The sequence below is a fragment of the Neovison vison genome, chromosome 1 (assembly GCF_020171115.1).
Source record: "Neovison vison isolate M4711 chromosome 1, ASM_NN_V1, whole genome shotgun sequence".
NCBI lineage: Eukaryota > Metazoa > Chordata > Mammalia > Carnivora > Mustelidae > Neogale > Neogale vison.
Genome location: NC_058091.1, coordinates 45,813,448 through 45,832,372, shown reverse-complemented (window position 1 = coordinate 45,832,372; position 18,925 = coordinate 45,813,448). Strand labels below are relative to the sequence as shown.

The window sequence follows — 18,925 nt, the reverse complement described above, 5'->3', positions numbered from 1 at the left end:
ACAAGTTCCAAAGAGAATAAAGAAAAGGAAGCTACATCTAAGAGAAAGGAAAGTTTCCAAATTCATTCTAGGAGGTCAGCATTACTCTGATATGAAAACCAGATAAAAACACTGCAAAAGAAGAGAACTGTAGCCCAATATATCTATCTGATGAACACAAATGCAAAAATCCTCAACAGAATATTACTGAGCCAAACCCAACATTATGTTAAGAAATCATTCACTACCATCAAGTGGGATTTATTCCTGGGATGCAAAGCTGGTTCAATATTTGCAAAGCAATCAATGTCATATATCACATCAACAAGAGAGAGGATAAAAACTATATGATTATTCCAATACCTGCAAAAAAAAGTATTTGAAAAAGTATAACATCCCTTCATGATAAAAACTCTCAACAAAGTAGGTGTAGAAAGTTCTAATGAGGTATGTTGAACATATCTCAATATAATAAAGACCACATATGAAACTCACAACTAATATTGTACTCAATGATGAAAAACAGAGAACTTGTCCCCTAAGATCAGGAACAAGATCGTGTTCACTATCACCGCTTTTATTCAGCATAGTTCTGAAAACCCTAGCCACAACAATCAGACAAGAAAAAGAAATAAAGGATCCAAATTAGCAAGGGAGAAGTAAAACTTTCACGATTTTCAAATGACATGATACTATATGATTATTCCAATACCTGCAAATACTATATACAGAAAATCCTAAAGACTCTACCAAAAAAACTGCTAGAACTGATAAATGAATTCAGTAAAGTCACAGGACAATATATGGAAATCTGTTATATTTCTATGCAGCAAGAATAAAGTAGTAAAAAGAGAAATTGAGAAAATAATTCCATTTACAATTACATAAATAATTAAGTGCCTACGAATAAACTTAACCAAGGAGGTGAAAGACCTGTACTCCTAAAACCATAAAACACTGATGAAAGAAGTTCAAGATGACACAAAGAACTGGAAAGACATTCCCTGCTCATGGGTTTGAAGAATTTTGTTAAAATTTCTGTACTACCCAAAGCAATCTAAAGATTTAATGCAATCCCTATCAAAGTATCAATAGGATTTTTCACAGAACTAGACCAAACAATCCTTAAATGTATATAGAACCAGACACACACACACACAAAAACAACTAAATAGCCAAAGCATCTTGAAAAACAAGTATAAAAGATATCACAATCCCAGATATCAAGATATGCTACAAAACTGTAGTAATCAAACAATATGGTACAGGCACAAAAACCAACACATAGATCGATGGAACAGAATAGAGAGCCCAAATAAACCCAGAACTATACGGCCAATTTATCTCCAACCAAGGAGGCAAGAATATGCAAAGGGAAAAAGATGGTCTCTTCAATAAATGGTGTTGGAAAACTGTACTGCTACATATAAAAGAATGAGACTTTCTTATGCCATACACAAAAATAAATTCAAAATGGAGTAAGGACCTAAGTGTGAGAAATGAAGTCATAAAAATCCTAGAAGAAAGCACGGGCATTAATTTCTCTGACATTAGTCATAGTGATATTTTTCTATATGTGTCTCCTAAGACAAGGGAAACAAAAGCAAAAATAAATGATTGGGACATCAAAATAAAAAGCTTCTGCACAGCAAAGAAAACAGTCAACAAAATTAAAAGACAACCGACTAAATGGGAGGAGATATTTGCAAATGACATATCCAATAAAGGGTTAGTATCCAAAATATATAAAGAATTTATATAACTCAACATCAAAAAAGAGAAATAATCTAATTAAAAAATGGGCAGAAGTCATGAACAGGTTATTTCTCCAAAGAAAACATACAGATGGCCAACATACAGGTATTTCTCCAAAGAAGACATACAGATGGCCAATGTCTACAAGTACTGAACTACTATCTTGTACGTGCGAAGCAAATATAACAGGTATTTCTCCAAAGAAGACACATAGATGAACACATGAAAAGATGCTCGTCAGCATTCATCATCAGGGAAATGCAAATCAAAATCATAGTTGCTATCACCTCATGCCTGTTAAAGCAAAAAACACAAGAAAGAGTAAGTGTCGGTGAGGATGTGGAGAAAAAGGAACGCTCTTGCATTGTTGGTGGGAAAACAAACTGGTGCAGTCACAATACAATATAGCAATTTCCCAAAGGCAAAAAATAAAACTACCATATCATCTAATATCATCTAATAATTCCATTCCTGGACAATTGCCCAAAAAATATGAAAACACTAATTCAAAAAGATATATGCACCCCTATGATTACTGCAGCATTATTTACAATAACCAAGATATGGACATAGCCCAAGTGTCCACTGATAGAAGAATGGATGAAGATGATGTGGTGTATATATACACATAATGGAATATTACTCAGCCATTAAAAATAATGGGATCTTGCCATTTGTAACAACATGGATGGATCTAAAGGGTATAATGCTGAACGAAATATGCCAGTCAGAGAAAGACAAATACCGTATGATTTCACTCATGTGTGGAATTTAAGAAACAAAAAAAGAACAATAACAAAGAGACAAACCAAAAAATAGACTCTTAACTACAGAGAACGATAGGGATGACAGAGAGAGAATTATAGAGAGAAGTATAGAGAACCATAGAGATGGTTAGGGGGGAGGTGGGTGCGGGGAAAGATGAAATAGATGAAGAGGATTAAGAGTACACTTATCATGAGGAGCACTGAGTAATGTCTACAAGTATGGAAAAACTGGACTGCTACATACAAAAGAATGAAACTTTCTTACACCACACACAAAAATAAATTCAAAATGTATATGTGAAACTATATTGTATATGTGAAACAAATATAACACTGTTATATTAACTATACTAAAATTAAAATTTTAAAAATATTTTAAAAAAAGAAAGCTACATCTACACACAGACACACACTATAGGACAAGACAAACAAGATTATAAAAGCTGACTTCTTAAAAGGAATAACAGAACCCAAAAGAGTGAAATTATCTTCAAAGGAAAAATAACTGTCAATCCAGAACTGTGTACATAGATAAACTATCTTTCAAAAATGTGGGCAAAATTAGATTTTTTTAAAGACAAAATCAGAACTGACTACTAAAAACTCACTGAACTCTATCCTTCAGAAGGATAGATTTCAGAAAAATCTTAGGCATAACAAAACAAAGGCGAGAAAAGAAGTCAAGGAGGATTTACTGACACAAACACTGCCTGTATCGAATAACAATGTCTAGTTTTGGGGTTTAAAACTATGGTAGAATTAAAATACTAGAAAACATAGCATGTAAGTAAGAAGTGGGTGGTTGGAGTAAAATCTCCAAGTTTCTCTTCTTTGGGAGAAAATAAAAAGATAACTGTTTTAGTAGGCATATTAAATTTTTAAAGGTGGATCACTAAAAGAAATAATACAGATTTCAAACTTCCAAACTAAAGAAAGAGAAAGTTGAAACTCATGTAAAAACTGAAGCGACTGAAAGCAAGGAGGAAAAAACAAGCATGGAGAAGTAGTAAGGGCAAATCACTAATGATCCTATCTGTCGTTATGGTGGTGGAAGTAGCAGTAATGACACTAGCAAGGGCAACAGTAGCACCAACAACAATTGTAGAGTAACAGTTAACAGTAACAGTTAACAGTAGTAGTAATAACTGATATTCATTGAACTTCTGTGTGTCAAGCTGTGGGCTAGGTATTTTACACACATTATCTCATTTAATCCTCACCAAAGATGAGGTAGGTATTACTATTACTAACCTTCCTTTTAAAAATGAGGTTTATTACTGATCTAAAAGCAAAGCAGAGACAGTTCAGAAGGGGATTTCAGAGAGTTTTTAACCACTGAGCACCCACTGGATGTGAGAGATGAAGGATAACTCTCAAATTAGTGGCCTGGCCAGTTGGGTTGGCAATGTCTGGCCCCGAACAGCAATCCTGTTACTTCAAGCATGGATCAAGCCAAAGACACAGAATATCCAAAGAGAAGGGTAAACGTGTGAGTGTTTTCTTTGGAATGGTGAACTTCTGTTTCAAGAAGCTTGGGTGTGAAAGAAAAACAAGGGACAATAGGTTGGTTGCTGGAAGAGGGCATAGGGTCCAAGGACAGTTGTGTGTAGGTGGCTTTGTTTGTTTTAAATGGAGATACTTGAAAATGCATATAAGAGAGATAGAAGAGAGCTTAAAAATACAGATGACGGAATAACTGACATAGAAAGGAGGAGAGTTATCATTTAAAATAAAAGTGCTAACCCTGGGAGAACGATTAATGATGAGGCCAAGAGGCAAAACCACATGAAGCAGACAATGATCCATCTTCTCTCTCTCCTGAGTAGCCAGGAATGGCATATCACAAAATCCTTTAGGAAACATTAGATCCTTCATAAAGATGCATAATAGAGGAAGTTTATGTATCCATGGGAGGGCAGGAAGGATCCTCACACGTTTGGTACAAATGAAGAGAGAGCAGGAACCCAGGGCTGTAGGCTTCAGGGTACAATTCTCTCTCCGCCTGTGCTTCCACCCAGCTGCTCCTAGGAAGACATCATCCTGTCTTATAGCTGATCATGCAATTGACACTGGGTATGCCATTCAACTAGACTTGCCTTTACGAGAAATAAAACCTAGAGCACGTTACAAAAACACCTAAGGAAAAAAAGCCAACATTTCCTTTCACAAGCAGACAATGTTTCTCGGTGAAGAGAAAAAAATTTGCCAACAAGGTGAAACTGGAGAATACATATTTTTAATGGCAAGCAATGTGGCTTTTCAAATTGTTTAAATAAACTATGCTTATATTTGAAGGCTTAGTCAGTAGCAACTGGCTCAGGAGTTGAGTCACCTAAAATACAACTCTGTAAGGAAAGCATCTTAGGTGCTCAGGAAAGAGGGTTATATGTCACTTCTGACCTTCTTTACCAAGTATTGAAACCTAGATAAGCTCCAAGAATACCCTATCCCAGCATCAATCAATCTGAAGGGAGGAGGGAAGATATTTAAAGGATATTTATGTGTGAAAGCTAAGAGATAGATCCATAGCAACTAAGTGCACAGATTAAATTACAGGTAAGACTTCAGCAGCCATTTATTAAACATTAAAACTCATATGGCAATGTACCAAAAATCGAGATTTTAATCTAAAATGCTGTAAGCTAATATTGCAATTAAGATGTGAATTTACCTACCCTAATATAATTTATATTTTTCCATATGTTCAATTTTTGTAACATTTAAAAAATTGATCTGAATTACCAACTTTATATTAGTTCCAAGAACATAATCTGCCAACCACACTGATCACCAAAGGAGAAAAAAAAAAATATCTGAAGTGACCCAAATAGAATTAACATTATAACACACACACACACACACACACACACACACACACACACACTTCTCTGAAAATGTGGAAGTAAAAAGATCCAGAAAAAAATCCTTACTGTTTCACTAGCTAACATAAAGTCTGCTTAATTATTTTAAGTCATTTCGAAAGCATGTTCCTTGCTATTATCTCAGATTCTTTGCCACTCCTCTGCTTCACCTGCTCCTGCCAACCCCTGAAACTCATAGAATTTCTCTGCCCCACTCCTGGCATGGGAAAGTCACTGGACCATACAGATTGGACCCCTTACACATTTGCTGTATCAATGATCATCGACTCAAAATACACTTTTTCAAAAGTCTATTTCCCCCAGCTCTTCCTGACTGCCTAAAAAATACTATCTCCATCTCCATGCTTGGGCTGGGTCTTCTGGTGAAATCAAGAAGGAACATGAGCATGCCTTGGTGTAGCAGAATGAGAGTGTATATTTAATCAATATTAAATAGTGAAATGAGAACAAATGGAACAGCATTTCCATATATAATAAGTGTATTCCAAAATATACTTACAGCAAATTAGTACATTTCTCATGTTGAAAGTTACTCTAAGGTTCAGTAAACTTTTATACATTGATCTAATTAATTTTATTCAATAATCTTTGCTTACGTTTTGGATCTGTGCACTATAGAAAGCTTTGTTAAGTTATCAAAAATATAGGTGTGGTATCAACTGAATTGGTGGGCAAAAAGCGTTTCTATAAATCAAAATATATTTTATTTTTACTAAGTGGGCTTAGGTATAGCAAATAAACTTAAATTAAAATTTAGGGTAAAAATTTCATTCTGTTTACTCACAAAATTCTTATTTACAGATATTTTATGAATAAAATTAAAGCAGCAGGTATTTTGTGGTAATTTGCCAATATTTGACTTGAATCAAAACACAGTCCATGGGGCGCCTGGGTGGCTTAGTGGGTTAAAGCCTCTGTCTTCGGCTCAGGTCATGATCCCAGGGTCCTGGGATCGAGCCCTGTGTCAGGCTCTGTTCGGCAGGGAGCCTGCTTCCCTCTCTCTCTCTGCCTGCCTCTCTGCCTACTTGTGATCTCTCTGTGTCAAATAAATAAATAAAATCTTCAAAAAAATAAACCAAAAAACAAAACACAGTCCATATCTCCTATTACTTCTTTTTTTTTAGTATTTCTATAGTATTTTTTTTGTTTATATATATATTTTTCCAATTTATTTATTTTCAGAAAAACATTATTCATTATTTTTTCACCACACCCAGTGCTCCATGCAAGCCGTGCCCTCTATAATACCCACCACCTGGTACCCCAACCTCCCACCCCCCGCCACTTCAAACCCCTCAGACTGTTTTTCAGAGTCCATAGTCTCTCATGGTTCACCTCCCCTTCCAATTTACCCAAATTCCCTACTCCTCTCTAACGCCCCTTGTCCTCTATGATATTTGTTATGCTCCACACATAAGTGAATCCATATGATAATTGACTCTCTCTGCTTGACTTATTTCACTCAGCATAATCTCTTCCAGTCCCGTCCATGTTGCTACAAAAGTTGGGTATTCATCCTTTCTGATGGAGGCATAATACTCCATAGTGTATATGGACCACATCTTCCTTATCCATTCATCCGTTGAAGGGCATCTTGGTTCTTTCCATAGTTTGGCGACTGTGGCCATTGCTGCTATAAACATTGGGGTACAGATGGCCCTTCTTTTCACGACATCTGTGTCTTTGGGGTAAATACACCAGACATTCTAATAAAAAATAAAAATCTTTTAATTAAATAATTAATTTGGGGGAGAGAGAGAGAGAGAGAGTGCTTAAGCAAGCAGGTGGAGGGGCACAGGGAGACAGACAGAATGTCCAGCCGACTCCCTGCTGAGCATGGAGCCTGTTATGTGCTCAATCCCACAGCCCTGAGATCATAACCTGAGCTGAAATCAAGAGTCAGACACCCCCCTGGCTGAGTCACCCAGGTGTCCCAAATTTTACTTTTTTCTTAATTTGGGAGGACAGGAATCATTTATAAAATGCCAGTCAGTATTTCTCAAACATAAAATTCAGAACCTGAATCATTTGCTCATTAGGTGGCATAAGGTCATTATTAAAAACCCTCGAGTTTTAGAATGAAAAACAGCATTATGATAACCGATCTGACTTTTCATGAGTTTGGTTTGATATTAATAATTATATCTAAGATTGAATTTTGATGATGTTAAAGAGGTTGTTTTTTTTAAAAAACAATATAGCATATATAGAAACTCTTGGTAAAAGCTACGGACAGAAATGAATCTTATACTAGAGCTGCCAAACTTTCCGAGTTTCTCCCTGCAGGTGTTATGTTGGGTTGACTCTATTTCTTGGTTGGTCTTTAGTGACACAGCACGTGGGTGGGTACTAGGTGCCTTACTGGATCTTACTATCTTATTACTTGACTTGAGCTATGGTTTATGCCATCAACTACAAAACAGAAAAGGAAAAGCTGCTAAAATGTAAAACAGTTATAACCAAGAAGGTAAATACTTGCTGAATCCTGGATGTTTTTACGTGTTACCAAATAGGTACACAAAGTTACTAGGAAAAAGAAACAAGGATGTACAGGTGCTCCTGAAAAACTAATGTCAGACTAACACTGGGGTCAGATGTTTATCAATGTTCATGTGCCAGTGGCAACATTATTATAGTAGAGAATGGAATAAAAGCTTTACATAACCCAAAAGTACCTTAAGATACATAATCATTATTTAGAATATTAAAAATATTAATATTATTTTAAATTCAATATATAACTGTTGATTATGGTGAAGCTTTTCTGAATATATTTTTCTGCTCAGAAATTTAACATATTGGAAAAAAAGGGGAAAAATCTGAGACTGTATGCCTAGAATTTATCTCTACCTTCTCACCATGTATATTCTGCCCCCAGATGTTAACAAATCATTCCTGAAAATGTTTAAACCATATATCATAAAGCATAATTTTATAAATCACCAGAATTAATAGTAATTTTCCTGGCCTATCAACCTACAGAGAAAAAAAATACCTTTTAAACTAGTACTTTAAATAAATAATATTTGGAGTTCATTCAGTTAACCTAATACCTGGGGAGAAAATAATAAAACCATAAACTTTAATCTTATAAACTTCCAACCGAAACTCCTAACCCAAAAATTATACAACAAACAAATTAAAATTTAAAAAATTTTGGTCTCAGATCCCCAGCTCTACATTGTGCTCTTTTCCTCCCCAAAACTAAAACATTACTTAAGAATGCTTCAGTGCCTATAGGAAAACTTAGTTATGTGTTTGCATGTTCTAATAATAGGTGTGATTCACTTTTATAACTGGTGTTATTGAAAACCTGTGAATAAATTACTAAGGTAGCCAACTATTATTTAAAAGAACTTCACAAGGAATTCCAAGCAAAGATGCCTTCTTACAATGCATATAAATACAACAATATTTCTATTTTCAAATTTTCTTTATCATTTTTCAGTAATGTGATATAAGACAGTAAATATGATATCTATCTTTCCAAATTCTGCCCAAAGGTTGTTTATAAGTGCAGTTAACTTATTCTATTACTTATTCAAAAAGCAAAACATCAAAAAGAAAAACTAATACTTTTCAGTACTTGTCTTTCACTCATTTTTTTTAACTGACCGAATTTAAAGTTCTTCAAGTATGTCAAAGAGATTGCAATAAGGGTGTGGGTTGTGCTCCTTGATTTCACACAAAGTCATACAAACAGGATGGGTATTTTGGAAATTAAACCGTTCAGGCTAATACTGTTCCTTCCCCCCTCCCAACAGAAACTATGACTAAATAAACCACAGACAGCAGTGAAGTGCAGTGGTTAAAAGCTGTTAAAGTTAATTACCTACCCTGAACCTGTTAAGCAGTGATAAATTAATAATATAAAGCCCAGTGTTCAGCATATAGTAACTGCTCAATAAATGTTTAACTGTTATATTATTCACATTAATAATTCAATACCAATTCCTGCTTCATCTGCTTTCTAAATACAGAAACTCCCCCCTTACGTTCCACATCTTCAAAATCACCCCACTCACTAACATATGCTGGAGATACTGGAAAACCTCCCACCTTGAAAATTTTTAAAAGGCCATCCAGATCTAAAAGATTAAGGTGACTAAATATTTAGATATGGAAAAGTGAGTCTTTATCCAAATGTTTGAATGAAATGCTCAAATTTGTGAATGTTCTGTGAAATGTATCAATATATTGATCCACCATTTTCATAGCATTTCGCAAATCCATTACCTACAGCTTTTTTATTACGAGTATTTCCTAGACTGACACATACCTTGAAGACATGAGTCACCTTTCCAGAGTTGGGGAAACTGATGGAAAGATGGCTAAATGATTCAGCATGCTGCAGCAAAATGAGCTGGTCATGAATTTATAATTTCCACTTCTGTGAGGTGCCCTGGCCCTGGCGGCCTCTTCCACTCTGTACTGCATATATAACACATGATACCATATCAACAAATTCTGTTAAAAATTCCCTCAGGAAAAAGGTAATGCAGTTTTCCCCTCAGACAACCCTCTCAAAGCAAAATTACTCAATTTTACAACACAACAGCCTCATAAGGCTGGACAACCCTTACAATGTCCGGCTATAAGCTCCATCAAGCTGTGCTTATAGGACTAAAGTCAATTATGCCATTTTCTCAGCTGCACAAGGCAGACACTAGGGAAGGCCTGAAGCAAAGAAACTCAGAAAATGGGCAAAGGAAGCCAGATGGGAAATGGGTATGGCTACACTTGTGTCTTTTAGGCCAACACTAACCTTTACCAACAAATACCATATCAGAGCAGATCCTGAGCATATCAGAAAGACTGAAAAGCTGCTATAGAACATATTTTGGGTACATGTTTTTAAATGGAAAGCCTTTTTCTAAGTCCCTATTTATCCTTCAATAACAAAATATTGACTGTTTTAATCCAATGAAAAATTTATATCAGAAATCCATGGATTCCAAACTAAATCAAAGCTTTTTTTCCATCAAATAACCAATAAAAAGAAAAGGCATTATGAATGAAATGTTTTCTTGTAAAAGTGCACCATCTCGAATGCTGGGAAAGCACATCCATTTTGTGACCACAGCATAGTCATTCTGCCCAGCAGTTTCTGAGAAAGGGACAAAGAAGTGTGCCAGGATGTGTAAAATGAAATCGCCATTATTTCTGAAGTCCAGTTTCCTCATTCAATAGCTTGAATTTATTTCGGTTTGGTTTGGTTACATACAACATACACTCACACACCCACACTCACACACGAAATCTCAGCAGCCACAGTGGAAAAGAAGACACTATTTTAAAACTATTCAAAAATGTATTTAGAAAACTAAGGTGACAAGTTTGAGCTTTTATGATTTCATCTTTCTTAATCTTTTCTTTTTGGGAGTGGTATATGACTCTGCAACCCTTGATTTCCTGTAACCTGGACAAAGGGGTTGGGTGTAGAGAAAGAAAAAAAGAGGTGAAAAGTGCCTAATCCAGGATGTAAAATTCCTCCATATTTTATAGTATTAATACACATAGTTTTGTGTTTGTTTTTTTTTTTTTTTTCCTCCACCAAGACCTTGGAGGTCAACAGGAGAAAAAAAAAAAATGGCACAAACAAGGTTTCTGAGTTGACCCAAGGCAACTCCTCCAGGTCTGGAGATTTCGAGCTCAGGGGCAGCCCAGCTGTGACTTCTGCAAGCTGCAGCATTATCGACAGCAAGCCCAGGCCGCACGCTGGCATCCAGGGCGCCTCTGCCGTGCGCATGTCCCACTTATATAAAAAGATGCTTACAGTCCAGGTGCTTTTTCTTGGGGCCCATCACTTCATGAGTGGTGGCTTTGCAGACCGCTCTCGCAACAGCGGAGCCTGTCACGCTGTACTGAGCGGCGGCGATCCGATCCGTAAGCGTTTGGCCCGACATCTTCTCCGGCCGCGTCTATCACCTCCTCTTCTGCGGGAAAGAGGGGAGATGGTCCTGCTTTAAACCCGCAGACCCTACCCTCCGAGCACCCCGGCCTTGCCTCCTCCAGCCGCACGGCGGCTCTCTTCTCCTCCGTCCCCGCCCTGGTACCAGCTCTAGGAGCCAGCAACGCGCTAAGCCCCGCTGCTGAGACGCGATCTAGAGGGGTCTCCAACAGGAGTAGGTCCGTCACGGAACCCCAGCACGGGCTCCGGTCCCAGCTTAGTGACACCGTCCGGGTCCCACTCGCCCTGCAACCCGCCTCTCCCCTCCGCCGCCCGCCTGTCAATCTGCACTTTGCCTGCAACCTGATCCCCGCGTGCCCGACCAGCCCCGGCGTGCGTCGGGCTTATTCCCTGGGCGCCGCGCCCACCGGGTGCCCACCTCTCGCTTGCCCGCCGCGGCGTTTCTTCCTCGTAGCCCGCAGGCTCCGGGGGATGAATCGGATACCCAAGCCCTGACCGTTTCCCTCCTCCTCCTCGCGCTGCTGCAGCAGTGGGCTCGTCCTCCCTCGGGCGCGGTGGAGATTATCCTAGCGTTGCGCCATATTATGCCCTCGCCTCCCCTTCCTTCCTCACCACCGCCTCCAAAGCCCCGCCGAGGCCCTTCGCCCGAGTCCCCTCCCCTCGCCCCCAATCTCCGCCGCAGGGGCCGCCCGGGGGCTCTGCGGAGGCGCCGGAGTCTCTCTCCGCGCCTCGCCCTTCCTGGCAGTGGAGCAGAGACGGGCTGACAGCCCAGCCCAGCCCCCCGCCCGCACTCGAGCGCGCCGCGGAGCTGTCACCCAGCCGCTGCCCTTCTCCGCGCCCTAGGATTATCCTCTCCGGATCCGCGCGCTGCCCCGGCGCGGGGGAGGAGGCCACGCCGGGGCCGCGGGTACTCACCCCGCCCCAGGAGCGGCGCCTCCAGCCGCAGGATGAGCGGCGCCTGGGCCGCCGAGGGAAGCCGCGCCGGGTGGGTGTGTGCGGCCGCGCGCGGACCCGGTGCCCCGGGGCGAGATGCCTCCAGCCCTAGCGCGGCCCCCCGCCCTCAGCTCCGGGGTCCCTGCGCCCGCCGCCCGTGGCCCCAGGAGCCTGTACCCGCCCGCCGCCGCCTCCTCAGCCGGCGCTGCCGCGTCTCTCTAGCGATCCGCGCCGCGTTCCCATCCCCGCCCCCACCTCAGCTGTGGCTGCTCCAACGAGTCAGGTGACGGCGGCGGACTAACCCGGGCGAGCTCTCCTCCGAGCGCCTCGAGGCCCCCTCCCAGCTACTCACACACGCCACCCCCCCACACACACCCCCGGGACCGCCGGCTTACAGGCAAGGGGGTGCCGCGCGCGAGCATCCCCGGCCAGCGCGAGACGAGAAGGAGGCGGGATGGCAGGGAGGCCGACACCCACCAGCCAACCAGCCTCCGCGAGGCGCCCAGCAGCCCCTCCGCCGGCTAGACCCGCACCCAGCACGCACTGCGTGCGCGCGCACCGCGCACACCTGCCGGGCTACTGCGGGATTCGTGGAGGGCGGCGGGGGCGTTCGAGCAGCCCTGCCAGTGGGCTCCTCAAGTGCTGCTGCGAAGGCCAAGGCTAGCGCGTCGTCGCGCGCGGCCAGTCAAAGCCCTGCCCTTCTCTCCTCTACATTCAGTCTCTGACACGCCTGGCTGAGGAGGAAGCCGCGGCCGGGAAGGGCAGGGCGATTTAAATGTCAGATTCTGCAAGCCAGCCATGCCGTTACCTGCGTCTCGGCTCCTTGATCTCCTTTACCTGTTTCAGTTGCAACTGGGAGCTAGGGTGGGCAGGTGATTCTAGCCACTTTCGTCTTAAACCGATACAGAGGTCTGCTGCAAGCGCGAAAAACGAACAAAGTCATCAATCAAGGCCCAAATTATATTCACAGTAATTATTTGGATGTGTGGAGAAAACTCTTTGTATCCTTAAAAAGTAACATCTACCAATTAAATATAGTGTCTGAATGTCTTAAGTATATTCGAATTGCATAGATGAATTTCTAAACGGGGATTTGGACTGGGTTAGTAGTTTCACGTATTCCCATTTTCAAAAATTACTACTTATTGTAATCTTGAAAAACTTTTACATTCTCCAAGTAGAATCAAGATCAGAATCTAAGCTGTCAGTTTTCTTGAAATTTTTTTCTGGTTGCACGTGGCCTCTATTAGACCTTAAGAACTTAAAATGTCTACCTATAGGTATCAGAGTTTTGTGGTGTACTCCTTTTAACTGGTATAGTGTTCATTATGGAGTCATGATTTCATAACTTCGGGGACTGAGTCTTGCATTAATTAGAAATGTGTTGAGTAAAGAAAGATAGCCTAAGACCACCATTCTTGGGTTTCAGATACTTGTCTTGCTGTATGATCTAGCAATAGGACACCTAGATATTTGTCCAAGAGAAATAAAGAGATAATTCCATTTAAAAACAAGTACCCAAATTTTGCAGTAGCTTTATAGAATGGCCCCAAGTTGAAAGAAACACAAATACTTTTCTATTTGTAAGTGAGTAAACAAAATGTGGTCTGTCCTTACAATGGAATGCTACTAAACAGTAACAAAGAACAAACTAACAATGGGGTTAGAAATACATTATGCTAAATCAAAAAAGTCCAAGCTCTAAATGCTACATGTTGTGATTCCATCCATATAACATTCTGAAAAAGGAAAAACTATAGAGACAGAAAGCATATCAGATGTCAGGAGTGGGGGAAGAGACTGACCACAAAGGGACCTAAGGTGACTTGTCATAGTGATGGAAATATTCTGTATCATAACTGTGATGATGGTTACACAACCCCACATATTTCTCAGAACTTATCAATTTACACACATAGAATTGGCGAATTTTGTTATGTGTAAATTATATCTCAATAAATCTGATAAGAAAAAAGAGCTTTAATGACAATATTAACATCATACAAAGTAGACTTCAGAGTAAGGAATATTAGTATGGATAAAGAGGTACATTTCATAATGATAAAAACTCATCAAGCATATGTAAAAATCCTTTATGTTTATTTACCTAGGAACAGAGCTTCAAAATAAGCTAAAGTAGGGGTGCCTGGATGGCTCAGTCAATTAAGTGTCAGCTTTTTACTTAGGTCGTGATCCTGCATCAGGCTCCCTGCTCAGTGGGGAGTCTGCCTTTCTTCTCTCTCTCTCTCTCTCTCTCTCTGTCAAATAAATAAATAAAATCTTTTTAAGAAATAAACTAAAGCAAAAACTAAGCACTTTAAAAGGAGAAATAGATCCACAATTCGAGGATTTCAACATTCTTAGTAATTGATAGAACAGGTAGATAGAAAATCAGTAAAAATATAGATGGCTTGAAATAACCGTATTAACATTTGATCTAATTGACATTTCTAATGAACTCCACCCAACAATGGTAAGACATATTCTTTTTAAGAACATATGGAACATTCACCAGGATAGACTACAGTCAGGGCCACAAAGCTAGTCTCATAAATTTAAAAGAATTACAATCATGCAAACTGTATTCTCTTACTAGTGTGGAATTTAACTAAAAATTAATAACATATCTGCAAATCTCTAAATGTTTGATAATTAACAACATATTCTAAATAATCCACAGACCTAACTTCCCCATAGGAGAATTCACTTTTGAACTGAATGTTAATGAAAACGCAACATATCAAAATTTGTAGGTTGCAGGTGAAGAAGTGGTTAGAAGGAAATTTAGATGCTTACACTCACAATGAAGAAAGACCGAAGAAGAACTTCAAGTTACAATCTTAAGAAACTAGAAAAAGAATAATTTAAATTTAGCAGAATTTCCTTCAGAAAGAAAGAAATAATAAAAATAAGAGTAAAAGTTATTAAAATATTAGAATAGTCGAAGAAAGGAGATGACACAAATTTCCAATGTTAGGAATGAAAGGCAGAATAGATCCTACAGACATTAAGAGGATAAGAGAATGTTATGAACAACATTTTGTAGATAAATTAGACAATTTTCATGAAATAATGAAATAGTATAGAATTGTGATTCTCTAACAGTCCAATAGTAATGTCATGTCATATATATTGTTATTAGTTAAGAGGTTTGGAGCAAGTAACATGTTTTTAGTAATGGTCAAAATAATATAGTCTGTAAGTGATTTACTTTTCAAAATTAAATTGGAGTAGATTTGCAGTCCGTCCTTTAATAGCTTGAAATTACATGTTGTTATTTAGGTCCAGATAGCACTGTGAAGTATGGGAGGCCATAGTCAGTATCTGACATACTGCTCATGTCTGTTGTGCTATGGGCAGGAGGTATCCCACACATGGACATCCCTGTCATGGGTAGTAGCAGAAAAATATTTGAAAATCTGCAAACTATCAAAGTGCCATATGCGAATTAGTAAATTATGTCAAGAGTAGAACCAAATTATGAAAGGCTATTGGTTGTTTTGGAAGAAGGTCTAACTGAGCTTTAATAATAATGCAAATATGCAAATAATAGCATATTTGCAGCGGCAAAGATTAAGAAATGCCAGGTCTTTGGGGCACTTGGGTGGCTCAGTCGGTTAGGCGGCCAACTCTTGATTTCTGCTCAGGTCATGATGTTAGGACTTGGGATCAACGGAGCCCTAAGGCTCCACACTCAGCAGGGAGTCTGCTTGTGAATTCTCACTCTCCCTCTGTCCCTTCCCCCACTTGCATGCACTCATTCTCTAAAATAAATAAAAGAAATCTTAAAAAAGAAAGAAAGAAAGAAATTAATTCCAGTTTCCTCCATCTGGGAAATACAACCATGAATATTGTAAATGAAACTGAAGGAAAGAAAATTAATCAAAAGGTAGAAATATACTGAGAGGAAGAAAAATGATTCCTTAACAGTATACTCCCTTTGAAGGCCCAGAACACAATAAATAACATTCAATAAATTTTAGGAAGGGCATTGGTGGGGCTCCTGAGTGGCTTAGTTGGTTAAGCGTCTGATTTCTGATTTCAGTTCCAGTCATGATTTCAGAGTTGTGCGACAGACCCCGTATTAGTTTCCACACTCAGCATGGAATCTGCTTGATAGTCTCCCTCTCTCTGCCCCCCCTGCCCCTCTCACTCTCTCTTCTGCTCTTAAAAAAAAAAAAAAAAGAATAGACACTGACATTCAATATTTTTTAAACTGAAAAATCTTTTGATCTCTTTCAATGACCAGATTATATATAATAGACATTTAGAACATGCTTTAAAATATATATATATAGAGAGAGTATTCTTTGAGTGACTATACATGTATGTCATCACACAGATTTTTTTTCCAAATCTGATTTAACACCCATGCTTTCTTCTGAGTATCAGATTTAATACAGAAAACCAAACCAACAATGATGACATGTAGACATGATTTATATCAACATCTGAAGGCAAACGTCTCCAAGCTCTTGATTTCAGTTTATTTGTAAGATACAACAACTGTAAAAGAAACTTTAATTCCTGATTTGTTCAGGCAACAAACTTAGGTGGTGTTGGAAAATTCACATTTTTGTCTAAAACCGATAATATCTTAAGGTAGTTTATAGGGTGATTTTATTCCAAGGATATTTTTTTGTCAAAGTAGCAAAAAAAAACCCAAGAGGTCTAAAAATAATTATATTGGCATATATCCATCCCCAAATATAAATATGACATGATCCAACTTAAAAGAAACTGGCAAAAAAAAAAAGAGCAAGTTTTGATATCCTGAATGCACTTGTGTGAAGACATAAAGATTGTTTCACTTTTATAAGGTGACAAATGAAAGAGACTATGAAAGTGATGAGCACTGTAATGTAGCAAGACAATAGCAGGTTGCACAGAATATCAGTAAGATTGAGATTCAAATAACTAGAGTATCTCAGAGAAGTATAGCATTTCATCCATGAAACCATTCAAGTAAATGAAGAGACTGTGTATGCCAAGTCATGACGAACATATTTATTAAGTTTTATTCTGCCTGACAGTCAGGTTAGAAATAAATTCCATGGAGGAGCACCTGGGTGGCTCAGTCGGTAAAGCATCGTACTCTTGACTTTCGCTCAGGTCATGACCTTAGGGTTTTGAGATCAAGCCCTGCATCTGGCTCCATTCTGGGGATGGAGCCTACTCAAGATCTCTCTCCCTCTCTGCCCCTCCCCACCTGCCTGCACATGTGTGCATGTCTGCACAAGCTTGCTCGCTCTCTCTCTCAAAGAAAATTAAACTTATAAATAAATAAATAAATAAATAAATAAATAAATTCAATGGCAGCCAGCATATTTGAAGGAACATATGCATTTTACATGTATAATAATGAAAATGATTTAAAGATGGCATTTTCATTTTGCTTCCCTGTTTTAAATCTAATATGGCCACTCTGGTTTTCTATTGTTGTTCTGGTTACCTATAACAAATTTTGTCTTAATTTTTTTTTTAATTCCCTCTCAGTTTTGTGCTTTAACAGGGCCCTACTGGGTAGTTCTCCTTTGAAGTCTTTCATTTGGTTGCCATCAGATGACAGCCAGGGCTATAATTATTGGAAGCCTCTATTGGGCTGCCCATAAGGACTTGTTCATTCACATGTTTGGTGCTTGATACTGGCTGCTCACTGAGCTCTGCTAGATTTGGACCAGAGCATCAACATAGGGCCTCTCTATGTGACTTGGGCTCCTCATGCGAGAGTCCAGAGATGTCACATGTATTACATGGTAGCTGGCTTCCAAGAGGGAACATCCCAAGGTGGAATGTTCCAGGAAACTTGGTAAAAGTTTAAGGTTTCTTATGACTTAAGTCCAAGGTCATACAGTGTCAGTTCTGTTATATTCTTTCAGTGAGAAACAAGTCACAGAGATGGTCCAGATTTAAAGAGAGGAGACTATTATGGGGAAGCTCATTGGAGGACCAGCCATGACAGTGATGATACACAAAAGAAAACCTTTGTGAAGAACCTATAAAGAGAAATGTGTACTCTCAGAAGTATGAGGTTAAGTGAATCACTTAAGATTCATTGAGAATGTCTGAAAAATAATTGGAAATTGATTTTTAAAATGGCTTGAACATGCAATAAAATAACACAATGAATCATTTACTCTGGTTTGAATATTCTCTCCCATACCAGGGAAACTCCTATTCATCCCTCAAGACCTCATAGCAAGTTATATCATGACCTGCAGATCTTTCCCAAATCCTCTACTTCAGCCTTCTTCTTACATATGAGGAACTTTAGAGAATTTTAAGTGACTTTCCCTCTGTCACACTAAGGTAATGGCGTAACCAGTCCTAAACTCTAGTTGTCAAAGTTCTAATCCAGTGTTCTTTGAACTGCACCCCTTCGTTCTAATAAAGATATAATAATGTTATGCTAGACTCTCATTTCATTATACTAATTTGCTCCTTAGTCAGAAAAGCCCTTTTTAAAATGCACGGGCTGGAAAGTATGGTAGTTAATATTGTAGGTTATGGAACTGGACAAGCCCTGGTTTAAGTTCTTGGCATTGGCTCTGATTAGCTGTGTGACTTTAGGCAAATCCTGCAGACTTTAAGGCTGAGTTTCCTCATCTACGAAATGAGCACAATCATAATATCTACCTCAAAGTATCATTATTACCATTAAATGGAATAACGGCATATAGAGCCAATAACAGAGTATG

General features: G+C 39.1%; 1 protein-coding gene across 10 annotated transcripts in view; it reads right to left on the bottom strand.

Annotated features, from left to right (window-relative positions):
* SNAP91 (synaptosome associated protein 91) overlaps positions 1-12,724 on the bottom strand; it is a 147,974-nt gene extending 135,250 nt beyond the window's left edge. For 6 of the 10 annotated variants that reach the window (XM_044246282.1, XM_044246330.1, XM_044246313.1 and 3 more), the window contains exons 1-2: positions 12,623-12,723; positions 11,160-11,319 (exon numbers count right to left, since the gene is read on the bottom strand). In XM_044246282.1, coding sequence (XP_044102217.1) covers positions 11,160-11,289 — 130 coding nt within the window. In that variant the 5' untranslated portion in view covers positions 11,290-11,319; positions 12,623-12,723. Of the gene's footprint in view, positions 1-11,159; positions 11,320-11,712; positions 11,792-12,482; positions 12,581-12,622 lie in introns of those variants that run through there. The other 4 variants (XM_044246305.1, XM_044246355.1, XM_044246291.1 and 1 more) reach the window with 4 other exon arrangements.
* Between the last annotated feature and the right edge of the window lie 6,201 nt (positions 12,725-18,925).